This window comes from Micromys minutus, assembly GCF_963924665.1.
Source record: "Micromys minutus genome assembly, chromosome: 9".
In the NCBI taxonomy this organism is placed as follows: domain Eukaryota; kingdom Metazoa; phylum Chordata; class Mammalia; order Rodentia; family Muridae; genus Micromys; species Micromys minutus.
In genome coordinates this window covers 9,979,594-9,997,492 of record NC_137978.1, presented here as the reverse complement: position 1 = coordinate 9,997,492, position 17,899 = coordinate 9,979,594, and the positions used below count along the sequence as shown (strand labels likewise).

At 41.9% G+C, this 17,899-nt stretch overlaps 1 protein-coding gene across 4 annotated transcripts in view; it reads left to right on the top strand.

Moving 5' to 3' along the window:
• FGGY (FGGY carbohydrate kinase domain containing) overlaps nt 1-17,899 on the top strand; it is a 358,793-nt gene that overhangs the window by 23,272 nt on the left and 317,622 nt on the right. For 3 of the 4 annotated variants that reach the window (XM_080921783.1, XM_080921785.1, XM_080921784.1), the window contains 3 exons: nt 1,088-1,302; nt 10,483-10,594; nt 14,446-14,597. In XM_080921783.1, the coding sequence (XP_080777909.1) occupies nt 1,099-1,302; nt 10,483-10,594; nt 14,446-14,597 (468 nt within the window). In that variant the 5' untranslated portion in view covers nt 1,088-1,098. Of the gene's footprint in view, nt 1-1,087; nt 1,303-10,482; nt 10,595-14,445; nt 14,598-17,899 lie in introns of those variants that run through there. The other variant, XM_080921786.1, reaches the window with a different exon arrangement.

The following is a 17,899-nucleotide window of genomic DNA, read 5'->3' as shown; positions in this document are numbered from 1 at the left end:
TCTGTTGGCTGGCTTGTTTTAGAATCCCCCAGAGTGAGGTGGCCAAGAAACCATCTTTTTTTTTTTTTCTAAGTCGAGGGTGCAGACTGCTAGGGTTAAAATTGGACCGCAGGAGCTCAGACCACCTTGCTGAGCAGGGCAGCTGTGCTGTGCTAGTGAAGTTCCTGTCTGGAGGCTGCCCCACAGGAGTCTGGAGAGACCCCTGGGAGAATCCTGTGTCATGTGGCTCATCTCTGAGCAGCCCCAAGGGCCCAGGCATTCCTGAGGGTTCTCTGGTCAGGTTTCCTTGTAACGCATCAGGGGTCAGTCAGGAAAATAGATCATCTAACACACTCTTGATCTTGTCTCTCCTGGGTCTCCTCCTGATTCCCAATCTACTCATGATGGCTGCGGTGTAAGTGCTTCTTCTCTTTCTGCAGGAAAGGGGGGAGCCTGAGGCTCCGGGTTACACAGGTAGGGAGTTCAGGCCCAGCTGCCCCAGTAAAACATGGGGAATTCCTTCTGTATCCAGATGCTGGTTTTCCTGCCCATGTAAGCCGGAGTCACTGTCATGATAGACATTTGCTCTGAGAAGTGTGTAGATTCAGTGTAAACAAAAAGCCACTTGCCTTTTAGACTCTCCCCTGGTCCAGAGGTATTACAGAGACTCCCATGTCCTAGCCTCCACTCACAGAGAGGAGCGGAGAGCACATGGCATACAGTGCTTGGCACAGGGTACCTACAAGACGATTTGCTGCATGTCTGGCTGGGAAATGATGCTCCTTTTAGTCCCAAGGCTGCTGTCTTGTGCACTCAAATTCCTGGAGTAAGCATCCATCTCTTATGGCTCCATCTCTGTTCCCCACTGCCCTCTTGCTGTCTCAGCTTTGCTTCAGTCATTATGTAATCAGGTGCTCCATTTCTGATGCCCATCCAGGAGTAGAACTGGCATGTGTTAGATGTGCTCAGCGTAAAACCTTTGATAGGTAAATAAATAACACATGGCCCCCAGTTAGGTAGTTGGATTCCCTTTTCTGTCCACTTTGAAGACTGATTTTCTTAGCAGTTCTGTTTGTCCTCACATGGCTTTTCTACTTGTCCACCACAGGTAGAGGGACCATGATGTCTGCCGGAGACCAGGAACCAGGTCACTACTATGTGGGCATCGATGTGGGAACAGGGAGTGTCCGTGCAGCTGTGGTGGACCAGAGAGGGGTTCTTTTGGCTTTCGCAGAACAGCCAATTAAGAAGTGGGAGCCCCAGTTCAACCACCATGAGCAGTCCTCAGAGGACATCTGGGCAGCATGTTGCCTTGTCACAAAGGTAAGAGCCAAGCCGTGGCATCCCCTCCTAGCGCATGCTCTTATCTGCTCAGCAGTTCTGTATGTGTATACTTGGTCTGCACACTACATTAGGGTAACCTGAGGCATGGAGCCAGGTAGTGTAGCCTTTGCCTTTCAGCAGTGAGCCTTTCTCGGAGTGACAGACAGCTGAAACCTGCTGAGAGGACTGCTGCAGCCAGCACATGGAAGTAGACCTGACTGAGGGCAGAGGATGAGGAAGCCTGAGATGTGGAAACAAGGAAGGAGATTCATGGCAGCACCCAGGGTGTCTCTGTTGTATGGCAGTGCGTTAGCACACATGGTGGTGGGACCTTGTCCTTGGTGGAACCAGCCTTACAGCCAGTATCACTGCTGCCCTCAGTTGGTTTTCATCTGGGAAGAGATGGAAAGGGAAAATCTGGTCAGCTTATCTCAAGTCAGCCGTAGTTAGTGACTGGCACCAACCAGGCAAGAACATAAAGGTCTGGTTTCTACTAACAGTGAGCTCTGTCCTCCCAATCGGATGCACAAGGGGCACTGAATTGTGGGTAGGAGAAACAACAAGGGGCAGAAAACCATGGTATGTTCTAAGAAAGCATCTTCATATGAGCCCCTCACATGCTTATCTTGAGTGGTATGAATTAAGCCTGGGCTTGCTGTCTTAAGGAAGGGATGCTGGCTGTGACTAGTGTATGTCTGAAGTCTGTGATGTTACTATGACTTCATATTTTGATGATTATTAACAGCAGCCATTGTTTTATCTCCCTTCCCACCCCCAAAGGAGAAAAAAAATGAAATCCTGAGTTCTGTTCCTTCTTTCTGTTTCTAGTCGAGGTCCTTAAATATTCATGAGGTGCTTGGTAATTTTCAGCTGGACAGTCACCCATTTTTCTGTATTGATTGGTCTGGTTAAACTTTGATGAGCTGTTAGTGCCCCAGAGAAAACCACAGAGAGGTGGCTTAGGCTACACAGGCACTCTGCAGAAATAAAAGAGGGGTCATCTTCTCTTCTGCCTGTTTAATTTTCCTCTTCTCTCCCCGCTCCCAGTCTCTGCCCCCATGAAAATGGTCTGCTCTTTGCCCTTGGGTCTCTTTTATTCTTCTAACACTCTTGCCATTAAGGAGATTGTCAAGAAGAAAATATAGTTCCCTGATGAAGAGCTCCCTTAAAACATATCTACTGCAGCACAGCTTGGTTTAATGGCAGACTTTTAATCATCTCCCAGTGGTGGTCAGCTCATCATGTGTGTCAGCCTGGTAACCACAGAAGTGCAGGGCATTAGTGCTCAGCCACGCCTCTCGCTGTAGCTGGTCAGCGGAAGGCCCACGGGCCTTAGGCCATGCCTCACACGTTCTGTCTGGAGATGTGGGGGAGTATGATGTGTCTGCTCAGAACCTCATGTGAGGAGGAGCTTTGAAAGGGGACCTTTGTGACACACTCAGCATGCATTCAGCAGGCAAACGGCCTGCGTGGGAGTCCCTGTCCTAGCAATGTTTAGCTTGCGATCTTGGGCTGGTTATCATTTCTTGCCCAGTTTCCTTGTCAATAAAAGAATGTTAATGAGAGTCCCCAGCTTGATATGGTCGTTGTGAGGATTAAAGGATATAAAAAGTCCCAGCAGAGTCAGCACGTTGCTTATGGTGGGAATAACAAGATGGGTAGATCTAGGGAGGGAGTTTCTGAGACAAAACAGTAGAAGCACAGTGGGGGGTGTGTTCTTCCCTCTGCTCAGGGCTTCCTCCATGGTCAACTTAAGAAAAGCATTGGTCTAGGTCAAGGGCTGCTGTCCCTTCTACCCTGGCCTGTCTTGGCTTGGTTGATGGCTCCGGGAAGCAGAGATCTTGAGAGCAATTGTGAACTTTCTTCTTTCTTCTTCCCTCAGGAGAGATGATTTTTTTTTTTCCTTTAGTTGACTTAATACCAATGACAGTCACCACAGTAATGACAAGATGGTGATGGTGTCAACAGCCTACATTCTTTGGTGATTAACCATGTTCGGGCCCTTAAAATTGGTATGCCTTTGTTGGGTCAGTATCCAGCACACTTAAAACATTCTCTGGAAACACAGAAGTCCTAGGAGACACAGTTTCTGATCTTAAAGTGTGCTTTTCAGATCTACAAATCTGTGTAATTCCAAGGAAACATCACAAGTTTTTAGCTTTCCACTGGAAAAAGAAGAGAGGCTGAAAGAATCATGTCCAATGGTCATTTGTTAAATGTTCCCATTTTTATGTTTGTGTATTCACATTTATGTGTATGCTGTGCATGTTCATATAGGCACACATTTGTATGCAGGTATGCATGTGTATGCATGCGTGTATAGGTGTGCATAAGTGTGTGTGCAGATGTGCATTTGGGTGTAGGCAGGTGTAAGTGTGTGAGCGTATATGAATGTGTGTGCATCAGTGTGGGCTGGAAGACAACCTGGAATGTCACTTCTCAGGAGCCATCCATCTCCTTTTTAGACAGAGTCTCTCCCGAGGGCCTGAACTCTCCTAGTAGGCTATGTTGGCAGGCATTTGAGCTTTAGTGATGCTCTATGTTTACCTCCCAGAACTAGGATTGAAAGGAACAAGTCACAATTTTTCTGGGCACTAGGGATCAAACTTGAGATCTCATGCTTGTGAGGTAAGCAAATTACCAATGGGGTTATTTCCTTAGTCCCAGGAAATTGTTATTTTATTTAGTCTAAAAGTATTTATGGAGCATAGACTGTATGCTATACTCTTTGTCAGACACTGGAACATTTGTAAAGAAACATAAATTTTCTGGCCTAAAGATGAAATTGCTTAATCTGTATGGGAATAAAACTGCATACACATATGAAGCTAATGAACTGTGATTTTGCTCTAGGTTGGTACTCTCTGTATGGACAGTAATTTTAACATCTTACATGCATAGAACTATTTAGTTTGTAAAACAACTTCATATTTTAATTATGATAACAAGCTAAATAGAAGCAGGGCTATTGTTTTTACTTGACAGGTGGAAAGATAAACTGTGGAGCAGATAGTTGACTAGAATTCCCAGTGTTCCCAGGTAGTGACAGCCCAGGCTTAGATGGCAGAAGTCTGTGTATTCTCTGTTCCCAACACCTACTGCCCACATCATTTTCAGAGCTAAATACAGGTCTTAGCATCTGTGCTACTTTTCTGATGGTAGTTATGGTTTCAGTGTTCAAACTGCCGTTACTCATTTGCTTCCAACCCTTAGTGGCACCAGGATTTTTATCTGGATAGAACCTAGAATTTGTAACATGGTCTTCATGTGTACATTAAAGCTCTTCCCAAGGTCCTTATGGATGTGTTCTTGGCTGTTCCAGTTCCAGTCCTGGTCCTGTGTATAAACATAGACTGATTTGGAGAGAGACTTTCCTCTGCCTAGAACATCTTTCTGCCTCTGACTGCCCCAGGACCAGAACTTTGCACAGGGAAAAATGGAGATGAAGTGAGAAGCTGTAGGAAGGAAGATCTCATGGGACTTGAGACATAAGGATCTCTGTTATAAATGGAAGTGTCTGGCTTTCATTTTCTTGCTTATTGTCAAAGGAAATCACTGTACCCTGATGCACTAGAAAATCCTAGGGCTGGATTCTCTTTCACTGGTCACTTCAGGAGGTGTTAGAAAATCCTGTCTTGGGCCTTGAATGTAGCACTCCCCATACAAGTTGTGTTCTTTTCCTTGCTGTTTCTGGCTCAGAGCCTCCCACCCTGGCTGCATCCCTACTAAGAACAATGTAGGTTGCTCGAAAGTCCTTCCTTAAGATTCTCTGTTTTGAAAACTACCTTCCTGTTCTCTGCCATGCCTAATCGTCTTGATCAATCAGCTTTGGGTATGTTATAACTACATTTTATCATTTATTTGACTCAGTGGTGATTTCCCTATGCTAAAATGTAATCTCCTAAAGAGTAAGCATTAAAGAAAACATTTTGCTCTTCATTGTTTTCCTAATATCTGCATGAACACACCCTCACCCAAGGGGGCTTGATTGTGCTTTCTAAGGAGCAAACACTGACAAACAGATTCAAGCTAATATTCAAAGAAGTACTGTTCCAGCCCCGTGGATGTTTGCTATGAGCTGGATTCTGTCCAGGATGCTCCCAGAAGCTGAACTAGATCTACACATTCTATTTCACTATAGTGTGTGTATGTGTGTGTGTGTGTGTGTGTGTGTGTGTGCGTTCTGTAGAATGTCATAGCCACACCCAATATAGCAGAGCCTGCTAATTTAAATCACAAGCAGGATTGAAGCCATAGTAACAACAAAGATGTATAATCCCTTCCCCACATTTTTGTGTGCTACTTCATACCTTCAAGTTGACAGTAGTTCAACATGGATCAATTTCCCAAACAAGGCTGCGGCAAACTTTATTTCTGGACGTTGTTTATTAGAACGACGTGATTTGTCTCTAGCAAGGAAAATCTCTTTCCACTGGGTTCATGGAGTGAGTTTATTGCACCATTTTCTCCCCCTAGCAAGACCAATATAAGAGTGCTTGGCCAAGTACCAAAGGCCTTGCAGTACTGTGACCATGAAAGCAGATCTCTGGGATAGGCTAGGAGGGTGTGTCCCTTTGTATGGAAATGTTTTAAGGTGTGTCTGTGATGCTAGCCATCTAAGGGTGACTTAATACATTATGACATTTTTTAAAAAAAATTTCCTGAGACTGGCCCCTTGTAAAACTGGAGCCATGGAGTTTTTCATCATTGAAAAGCTGCGATTTGAATCCAGAGCTCTGTTGGCCTCAGAGGGTACTCATAAAATAAATTGAGACCATTATCTTTGGACTTGGGAGAAAGTTACACCCATAGATCCTCACAGGTATTGGAGTCTGCAGTTTTCTGTTGCTTCCTCTTTCTCCATCATTAGTATTTGTATCATATGGCAGAGAACATGCTGTTTTTTTAACATAAACATCTTAAATAGACACAGTTAATGCAGTGTTGCGGAGGCTCTCTGCCTTTACACAGAAGTGCTCTGATTCTACAGTTCTTCAAGCCTCTAAAGCTCGTAGTCTTCCTCAGTGGGTTTCCCTTATTTCCAGGAAAGCTAGACTCAGAAAGATGGAGATTAGTGCAGAAGTGGGCAAGTTCAAACCCAGAGATGGCTGTTAAGACACTGTGTCCCATACTGCCTGCTCTGGACTTTTATTGAGCCACTCATATTTTCTCAAATATACTCTTTTGACTAACCATAGGCTCTGAAACATGGATGGTCCTAGTCATGTGTACTCTGGACTCATGGCCAACGGATTCACCAATCTTCTTGGATTTGTGGGGAGAGAGGCAGGGGCATCCCATTGGCTCTCTGGTGAGCCAGCCTAGCCCAAATGGCAAACCTCAGGTTCAGAAATAGACAGTGTCTTAACTAGGGAATTTTAGGGCTGGCTTGTTTACTGATGGATGTCTTATGTAACCACAAATGTATAATATATTACGTCTTTCTTTTGGTGTACATTGTAAAGATTAGATTCAAGGAAGTAAATAAAGCACATGGCACAGTAGATGTTTCATATATGGCAGCATTTGAGCATATGTTACTAATATTGCTTCAAAAATGGAATACTGCATTTGTTGCAAATCTGCAGTAATTTGTGGTACATATTAAGTATTAACAAATGGGGTGTTAGATTGTAAGTCTAATAGTCTCAACAGGGCAGAGTTCTTCATTTTAAGATGAGTTCATAACCAAGTCCAGGGAATTGGAGAGATGGCTCATAGATAAAGTGCTTGCAGTACACTTATGGAAGTCTGAATTTCTTCCTTTCTTCCTCCTATTCTTTCTCTCTCTACTCCTTCTCTTCTGTCTACTCCCACTATTCCCTTCCTCCTTGTCTCCTTCCTATTCTTCTTCCTCCTATTCTTCCTTCTCTTCCTCTTCTTCTTCTCCTCCCTGCTCTTCTGCTTGCTTCTCCTCTTCTTCCTCCCTTTCTTCTCCTCACCCTTTACCTCATTTCTCCTCCCCTTCTTCCTCCCTTCTCCTTCTCTCCATTCCTTCTCTTTTTCTCCCTCCATCCCCTCTTGCTCCTCACCCTCTTCTTCCTCTGCACCCATATCCTCCTCCTCTTCATAACCCACCAGGTCTAGTTAGTGCTGTATGCATTCACAAGGGTGTAGGGCCACCTTCTGGAGATGAGAATGAGCAACCAACCAGCATTTATCCTTTGAAAAGTTATTCTTCATCTCCCAGCAACCAATTGCCTCAGGAGTGGGTGGGCTGTCATGTGCATACTGATAGGCTCCATCTTGTACAGGAATCCACACTGCTGTGACTCTGTGACTATAACAGCCATGGCTATCCAAGGATGGCATGCCCCAGCACTCACTCCATCTTACATTCTCTCTGCTTCTTCTTTGATGTTATTGACGGATGCTGTGTGTGTTGATATAAATCAGACCTTCAACCTTGACCTGATTTTGAATAGTTTTTGTTGTGAATGGGATTATGTTCTTAATTTTTGATGTCTTAGTTGTTACTATGTTAAAAAGCAGTTCATTTTTATCTATTAACCTTCAGTCTTGTGGTCCTATTAGATTTGCTATTATTTCTAGTAGCTTTTAAAATATTTTATTTTTGATTTGGTTTGTGTGTGTGTGTGTGTGTGTGTGTGTGTGTGTGTAGAGGGTAGATACATACACAAGAATGTGTGTGCCTTTGAAAGGCAGGGCATCAAATTTTCTGGGAGCTACAGTGTGAAGCAGTTTAGGTGTTGAGATCTGAACTCAGGTCCTCTACAATAGCAGTAATTGCTCTTTACCCATTTCTCTAGGCCCTCACACCAGCTTTTTCAAAAGTCTTTTAAAAAACATTTTCAGCATGTGAAATCATATCATTTGTAAAGAAATACATTTAGCTCTTTTGTAATTTGTATGCCTTTAATTTGTTTTTCTTGCCTTATTTCCTGGTCCCTGAACTCTAGCACAGATTGGGTAGAAGTGCTAAGTGGAACTATCTTTATTTTGTATCTAATGAGGACAATGATGCATCCTTCTAAATATTTGGTATAATGTTAGCTCTGAGTTTTCCTGATATCTTGTTCTTGTTTGTATAAATTTCATTCTCCTTTTATTTTTTCATTCATCTTTTTTGTGTTAAAGAGTTTTGAGTGTTTTGAGATTATAATTGTATGTTGCCCCTATATTCTGTTAATACGTCTTACATTAATTAATGATTGTTGAATCACCCTGGCAAGTTCTGGACTGATTACACCTCCTAATGACATAGAATGCCAGTTTTACGTGCTGTAAGATTTGGTTTGCTAGTATCTTGCTATTTTTATAGCTTCACTTATGGTGGACACTCTTCTGTACTTTTACCCTTTTAATGTCTTCCCCATTTATGCCAAGGCGGTGCTGACCATCTAGTGTTTGGTAGACAGGCTCTTCCCTTTCCTCTGTTCTAAATGTCTGATATTGGTAATGTTTTCTCCTTATGTGTTTTATAAATTTACCTAGTGAAACCACTTAGACTTGGAATTGATTTTTATTTTCTAACTTTTATGTAGAAATTTCAAAATTTAAAACAACGCTTCTCAATTTATTGAATAACTTGGACCAATTTCCACAGCCACCAAATGGTTATGAATGATGATTTTCTCCAGCATTATATTCTATTTTGCTAGGAAGATTTGCTGTCTCAGACATACCACTCTGCAGAGAAATTACCTCCTTATGTTTCTTTTTAGTTTTGTATACTATTCCATTGTATAAATACAGCATAATTTATTTGATAAATAAAATTAATTTATTGGGTTTTAAAGTATTATGCTAACAATATTGTAAAGTAGCCATCTTATATATGACTTTATTTACTTACAGATATGATTTTCTATGTTTCCAAAAGTGATACTGCTGAGCTAATACTTTTAAATATATTTTAATAGGTACTGCCAAATTACTTTCCAAAATGTGTGCTCAGTAATTATATTGCTATAATAATGTTTAGGAAGGGTTACTTCTAAGTTTCTTTTAACATTTTCAATTGGTTTAGGCAATGGTCTTATTGTGACATTTTCAGTCATGTCTATGGTATGTTTTGGTCATATCATTCTATCACACTCCTCCCACCCTTTGTGGATCCCCTTCCTCCTCCCATGTAGTCACTTTCTACTTTCCTATCTGATCTTTTTTTTTTTCTTCCTCCACCTGCTCTTCCTTTTTTCCTTCCTTCCTTCCTTCCTTCCTTCCTCCCTTTCTTCTTTCTTTTTGTGTGACTGAATGAATTCAGTTAACTATAATGTCTTCTTAGACCCTCTAAGAGGGTGGAGCCACTGCTTCATACAACTAACCTTTAACATTTCCCTGATATAAAAAGAAAAATTTGCTATTTTATTTTCATTGATTAATTTTAGTACAACTGGAGAGCTTCATACACTTTGACATTAATTTTATATTATTTCCAGTTAGATTGCTTGTCTTTTACTAATTTATAAGACCTTTTAGTATTTTAATGATAGTAAAAGGTTTGTTTTAAGATGTTTTAAAAATCTCAGGTATTTTTATGGCATCATGGATCATAGATTTCAGTTTGTTTCATTATAAAATATCTTTTTTTTTTTTTTTTTTTTTTTTTTTTTCAGTATTAGAGATTGAATTTAGGACCTAGTGCATTTGATGCAGGTACTCTACCACTGAGCTACCTCTTTAATCCAAGACTAAGGTTTCTACTTAAGAATTTCAAAACTTTTATATGAATGGTTTCTTTCCCTGAATGTATCTTTGTGTACCATGTACATGATTGTTGCCTACAGAGGCCAGCAGAGTAAGTCGGGTTCACAGCACATGTGATTTTGAGCCACCATGTGGGTACTGGGAATTGAACCTGGTGAGCGGCAAGTGCTCTTATCTCTGGAGACATCTCTCTAGCCCCAGCTATAAAGCTCTCCATGATGAGAACTTGAAGCATTTGACTTCTTTCAGGATTAATTTCCCTGTCAGCACATTTCGTTTAGGATCACAGCTGTGAGGGTCCATGGGTGAAACCCGACTCTCACTTTTAGACACACAGCATTACTTGATAAAGATTTATCTTCAATTAAATAGCAATGCTGAACTTTTCTATGGCACGTGTTAGGCTATTTAAAAATGTTTGCATTCATTTCTTTCTAATGATGTCTGGTCTACAAGGTTTAAAGATCTGTGTTGTCACCCAGTGGTTTTGTCTGCTTGCTTTTAATACAGGAAGTTGTTCAAGGGATTGATGTGCACCGAATCCGAGGACTTGGTTTTGATGCCACATGTTCTTTGGTTGTCTTGGATAAACAGTTCCGTCCTTTACCAGTAAACCATGAAGGTAGGACTGTTCTTGTCCTTTCCTCGAGCGGCTGCTGCAGGAGCAAGTCTCACATTTAAGACTTTAAATGCTAAGAGTACTAGATCTCAAGGAGTCCATACTGTCTGGGTTGCTAACGTACATGTTTGCTTTGTAATTCTTTCTGGACATTAGTGTCAACTTTTCAAAAGCTACCATTCATTAGGTTTATCTCCCCAAGTGTGCATGCGATTGGCTCGAGGTTGCACTGTATGTTTGTTTTGTTTTGACAAGGAAATACTCCAACAGAAGTCATGGAAGGAAGGGTTCACCTTAGCTCACAGCTCCATGTTACATGGAGGCGGGGGAGTAATGGACACAGGAGTTTGAACCACCTGATCGCTTTATGTTTGCAACCAGAAGAAGAGAGCAAGGTGTGTCCACATGCCACTTGGCCCCATCTCATCTCTCTCATTCACTTCAGGGTACTCCCTTGAGATGGCCCTGCCCACACCCGGGGTGGATATTTCCATATTAATTAATGCAATTAAGGAAATCCCTCATTGGCTCGCTCAGAGGCCTATCTCCCAGGTGATTCTGAATTTGTCAAGTTGATTATTAACATGAATCATCACAGCTTTACAGCAATCTTATTTTCCATAGTATTTCTGGCTGTGCAAAATGCCTGGGTACAGATGAATGGACAATTAAAACAGAAGTGATGTTTGCAGGGAAGACCATTGCTCCTTCTTAAAGCTGCAGACATGTGCATTGTGAGTGGACTAGTTAAAGGCACTCTATTAAAAGCAGAACCCAGTGACAACTTTGTGAAATGAAATAACTGTAGCCTACGTAAAATATTAAAATATATCTGTTCTTTAAGTCCATCCAGCCGATGTAATTGCTTAATACCTTCTTGATCTCCAACAGATTATATTAAGGTTAGATTTTGTCTGAGGTGGATTATATTGAGCTTAAAATGAAATCAGAATTTCAGTGGTGATTTGAAAGTTTTTTGGACATTTTTATCTACATGCAAGATGGTGTTCAAGACTTGGTTGCTTACTAGAGAGGTTATGCAGAGCAGGCAGGTAACACTGATATCCATTAAAACCAAACAGACTAGATGGGCAAATATGAGGCTGTCTTTAGATGTTAACCAAAGGATGAAAAGCCAATACTAACTAAGTAGAATATTTTAAGGACAGTAAGCATCATTGTGTAAGTAGTCCCAGTATTTGCCTTTTAAAAATCTCTTTCTTGTTTTGAAGGTCAACCTGCCAGTTACTAGTTCTTTCTCCACCTGCAGATACCTACCACTGTACACAAGCCAGATTCAGACTCTCCCGTAGTGAAGTTTTAGGGACAGAGCGTTCAATGGTGATAACTGTGGGTTGGGAAGGGCATTTGGGTCTGCATATTTGTGTGCAACAATAATCTACCATTTAGATGTTTTTGTTCATATTGTATTTTATTATCTATTGCTATTTTTATCATATACATATGAAGTGTTCAAATTTTTAAATTCAAGTGTAGTGAGTAAGGATGAACACCCTGCTCTATAAGGTGGCTCTGGATCTACAATTCTGCTTTCAGGATCTTGCTCAAATTCCCTTAACCTGTGCTCTCTTTCTGGGTCTGTGCTTTGCTCTCCAAGTCTTTCCTGGTATGTCTCATTCCTCACTTTTCCTTAACCTGGCTGAGCAGTGACCAGCCATTTTCAGAACTAAATAAAGTTGTCTGTGTTTAGCCCCCGACTCAGCTCATGGGGGACACCTCTAAGCTGCCCTTCTGTGTCCCCACGGTGGGCACCGTCCTGGCAGTCATTATACCACACGGACCCTTTCTCCTTCCACACATGCTTCTGAGGAGGACAGCACACCAGCACCTCACTGCACCCGTCAAACAGAAGCAACGAAAGGCTCTGCACGTTCATTTGAACCCTTTAAGAATGACTTTCTAGGAGGGCCAAAGAAAGATGAATTCCCAGTTTTGTATATAGTGAGAAATGAGTTATCATGAGTATTCCATTTTCAGTGTATTCATTCTCACCATAGTAGCTAGAGCAGTTGCAGGAGCTTCTGTCTCATCTTTCCACCACTGGAAGTTTACCAGCAGCTGTTTCTGTCCGAGAACAGCTCTAGGATCCATACATGTAGGCAACAATGATATCCCCCTCCTGGTGCACACCCCCAGCATGCCTGTGCACCTGTGCACACCCGGAAGCACTGATGGTTCTGCACAGGATCTGAATGTTATCTGGGTACCATGTATATGTTGGTCTGAGAGTCAAAGCCTGGAGTAGTTCTGTGATACAGTATGTCATTTTGCTTCATACGAAAAATGCTTCTTAATGTTCCTGTGGGAGGCCTTTGTTTCATTTTTTATTTTATTTCAAGCTAAGCAACACTTCATAATTTTCCAGTCAGGTTTTTTTTTTTTTTTTTTTTTACTTTACAATTTTTTAGATCTCTTTTAAGGTTGATTATATTTAGTTAAAAAATATTTTGAGACACAAAGAATAACATATTAGACCTTTAAGATACTCACTTTTTAGGATAAAAAGAAATTTAGTCAAACTTGAAGGGCATTTCCACCCCTGCGTTTGTGAATTGGAAGACATGGGAAAGGCGGTGGGCTAAGCCGTGGAGAACTAGCCAGTAGCAGCAGAACTTCAATGTCCCGCCTCCGCTTCTTTTTGAGTTCTTGTCCTCACTTGCCTCGGTGATTGTGATCAGGACATACAAACTAAATGCATCACTTCCTTCCCCAGGTTGCTTTGTGTCATGGTGTTTATCACAGTGAAGGAAAGCAGAGTAGAAAAAGAGACATCAAAAGTGGTAAACAGACAAACAAATAAACAAACCCGGAAGTCCTATCCACCAGTGCATTCTGTCATGAATTCATAGAAGCCAGGAGGAAAGGAAGGGAAAGCTAACTACTCTATGGGTACATTAGAGAGACTCAGAACATGATGGTTAAAGACCAAAATGTCTCCTAGGTAACACATGACAGATTTCCGCTAGTTTCTCTGTGCTCTCGGGTGTCTCCACTGAACAGATGTGAATGCTGAAGCTAGGGAGCTAAATTCATACACTATTTCCCACTCTGCAACTTGAGTGAGCACTCCCATACAGGACTGATGTGCTTGCCACTCCACTGAACCAACCAACAGAATGATAAAAATTCCCTGGAATACGCTCATTTAAATTAGATTGACTGGGAAAATGAAAAATAGGATGGAAATGCCCTTGTGTAAGTGTAAAATATATACTCTGTCAAAATATTTGTCCATATGTGAAGGTGTCAACTACTGAGAAGTATCACCTGAGCCCTATCTCTCATAGTCCCTTTTCTCAATAAGAGGGATGGGAAAGAAAGGAAAGTTATGAGAGAATGTAATATAAATGAATTACGTTTAATACTGGGTTAAAATATTGAGTGTGTATATGTCTATAAATATGGCTTTGTATATGTCAATGACTTTTAAGCCTGGGGTTGTGATCAATGGAGACACTGCCTTGGAGTCTATTTTCACTTCAAGTTAAATTTATTCTCCATTTGCTTATCTATTTATTTAGTGTATATGTACATGTATGTGTGCACAGGCAGACACTTGTGAAGCACGTGTGGAAGTCAGAAGACATCTCGCAGGAGTTGGTTCTCTCCTGCCATATGGGGTGTGGTTTTGGGGTCCAGTTCAGGCTGACATGCTGGTGCTGAGTGCCTTTCCTCACTGAGTCATCTCCCCTGCACCCAATTTCTTCAATCTTGACACATGCATTTACAGTAGAAATCGTGGAGTGCTTTGCCTGGGAATAATACATCGTTGCTCCCTTGAATCAGAAAGAGAAGATGGCATTCTATTTGTGTGTTTCTCTTATGCCTTCTAGGGGATTCCTCTCGAAATGTTATTATGTGGCTGGACCATCGGGCTGTCAGCCAGGTTCACAGGATCAATGCCACCAAGCACAGTGTTCTTCAGTACGTAGGTGGTGTGATGTCTGTGGAGATGCAGGCCCCAAAGCTCCTGTGGCTGAAGGAGGTGAGTGTGTGGGGTTAGAAGGGCATTAAATGGTAGTAGGAAGGTTTCTTCACCCAAGGGTGGTAGACTAAATTTCGTCTTCCCCAGACAGTCTGAAGAGGCTGAGCCTATCTTTTTTAGGTAGAGCTTTATCATTCTTTTTCATACACAAATGTCAGGCAGGCATTGCATATAGCATCTCTTTGAACCCTATCACCCTGTGCAGTAGGTGGTTTTGAGACAGAGCTTCCCCCCCACATTTTACTTCATAATCAAGACCCTACCTCCACTTTCTGAGTGCTAGGATTCCAGGCATGCATTATCATGCTTTAGTATTTGTTTTTTTCCTTACAGCACAGCGTCTGTCTTCTGTAGATTAGAAAATTCAGGTCGTTAGGAGGAGCCGCATCACCAAGGTGACACAATAGGCATTCCAGGAAGCTGGGATTTGAACTTGAGACCACTTGACTCCAAAACCATTTCTTTTAATACACTGCTTGGTGCTTCAGAGTTCAGAGGTTAATTACCATCCCAATTAGAAGTGGCAGGGCTGGAATTTCAGCCTTCTTTGTCTACATCCTTTATTCCCAAATTATTCATCTTTGGCCTGGTTGACATTCAAGATATCTCTTTCTCATTTTACCTGCCCCGGAGTTCCCTTGCTTTGAGTGATGTGGTGATCTTGGTCAAAGCTCTGTCAGGTGGTTTCCATTTCCAGATGTTAGCACTTCTTTATGAAGTGTGGAAAATGGTGATGTCAGCTTAATGGCTCCCACCAGAGATGGAAGGGCGAGAAGGTTCACCTCCGCCGGAGAGCTCAGAGACTTGAAACCCCTAGGTGGTCTGCTGCATAGAGAATCCATCAAATGAGCAAGCGCTGGTGTGATTCATTACTGGCTGTGGGGTTTCAGGTGGTATCAGTCATCAGTTTCTCAGATTGTATATGGAGCTGGGTATAGCAGGGGAATGTGTGAAGGTGCTTCAGCCTCATGACCACGAGGTAGGCAGCCAGGCAACAGGAGAGCCACATTTATGGAAGCATGCTCTCTGTCTTTTCTATTTAAATCTGCAGAATGCCTCCTGTGGTTGCTGACTGAAAATTCTCTCTCAGCAGTCAAGGGTTTTAAGATTCTGATTCTGTCTCTGGCCTCAAACATTGTACGTTTTGGGAAACTTCCTTTGTGCCCCAGTCTCCACTCTTATTTTCTTATATGCGGTGAGAGAGTTGGATCACAATACGGAACTGCTGTGCACTGCCACTCTCTGGGCTGGATAAGCACCAGTTAGCTTAATCCTAACAAGTTCTGCCGGCAGTCAGCCTGGGACATTGAGACAGAAAGGACATCTGATTTTACAAAACACTTGGTACGGCCAGGATTTAAAATCTGTTACCAAACTCCAGATTCCAGCTCATTCCTTCAGGTACTAAAAATGTTGTATGTCGTATACCACTTCGGATGGGGTCAGGAACAAGGCTGATAGAATGTTTTCCCAAGTTACCTAACCTTAACTGCAAGACAGGGAATGGTTTGAATATGTTTCCCTTTGAAGGCATATAGAAGAGCAATGTTGAATTCATATCAGAGCACTAAGGTCCTCTGTTCATATGAGTCTGATAGCTGTCCAAAGATGTGTGCCTTTACCACCATGTACTTAAGATCAACAGAAAATCACTTCCAGGGACAGGATCCTTCTGGTTTAGAGCACTCTAGACCCAGACCCCACTGGGAGAGAGCTGGTCTCACACCAGCACTGACACATCTGAGAGCACAGGGGAGACCACCACCCCTGCTCAAATTCCTGTCCCAGGAGAAACCTGCCCAGAGCACTCAGGACACTGGAACCAAGTAACAGTCTGGAACAGGATCCTTCAGGTTTCTGTCTGTGCTCTGTGCTGACCTGTGCCGTAGCTATCTTTACCAGACCCTGCTGGGAGAGAACTGTGCCCCCAGTAGTGCTGACACACAGGCTTACAGGAGGGTCGAGCCACTGTCACAATCAGCAAGACCAGCTAACACCAGAGATAAGCATATGGCAAGAGGCAAGTCCAAGAACCTAAGCTACAGAAACCAAGGCCACATGGCATCATCAGAATCAAGTTCCTCCCCCACAGCAGGTCCTGGAAACCCCAACACACCAGAAAACAAGAGTCCGATTTAAAAATCACAACTCAAGTTGATGTTAGAGGTCATCAATAAGCCCCTTAAGGAAATACAGGGCAACACAGGGAAACGTAGAGGTTCTTAGAGGATGACAGGAAAACATGAGCAAACAGGTGAGGGAATTGAACAAAACCATCCAGGATCTAAAATGGAAATAGAAACAATAAAGAAACCACAAAGGGAGACAACCCTGGAGATAGAAAAGCTAGGAAAGAGATCAGGAGTCATAGATGCAGCATGACCAACAGAATACAAGAGATGAAAGGGAGAATCTCAGAGGCAGGACACACCATAGAAAACATTAATACAATAAAGTACAAAATGCAAAAAAGTCCTAGCCCAGAACATCCAGGAAATCTAGGACAGGATGAGATGGTCAAACCTGAAGATAGTAGGTGTAGGAGAGAGGGAAGAGTCCAAACTTAAAGGGCCAGTAAATATCCGCAACAAAATTATAGAAGAAAACTTCACTCTAATATGGAATAAAATCATCTTTCAACCAAAAGTTATCAAAAAAAAATAAGGAAGGACACATCCATCAAGATAAAAATCTCAATTCTGAATATATTGCAAGGGCACCTACATTAATAAAAGAAACCTTACTAAAGCTCAAAGCACACATTGCACCACACACAGTAATAGTGGGAGACTTCAACAACCCACTCTCATCAATGGACATATAGAAACAGAAACTAAACAGAGACACAGTCAAACTAATAGAAATTATTAACCAAATGGATTTGAAAGATATCTATAGAACATTTCATCCTAAAACAAAACAATATACCTTTTTCTCAGGACTTCACAGCACCTTCTCCAAAACTGACCATATAATTGGTCATAAAAGAGGCCACAACAAATTCAAGAAGCCCACATACACATGAATGCTGAATAATGGTCTACTCAATGATAACTTGATCAAGGAAGAAATAAGGAAAGAAATTAAATTGTTTTTAGAATTTAATGAAAATGAGGGCACAGCATAGCCAAGCTTGTGGAACACAAGGAAAACAGAGCTAAGAGGAAAACTCACAGCTCTGAGTACCTCCAAAAAGAAACTGGAGAGAGCAAACACTAGCAGTTTGATAGCTCACCCTAAACAAAAAGAAGAACAAAAAGAAGCAAATGCACCCAAGAGGAGTAGATGGCAGGAAATAATCA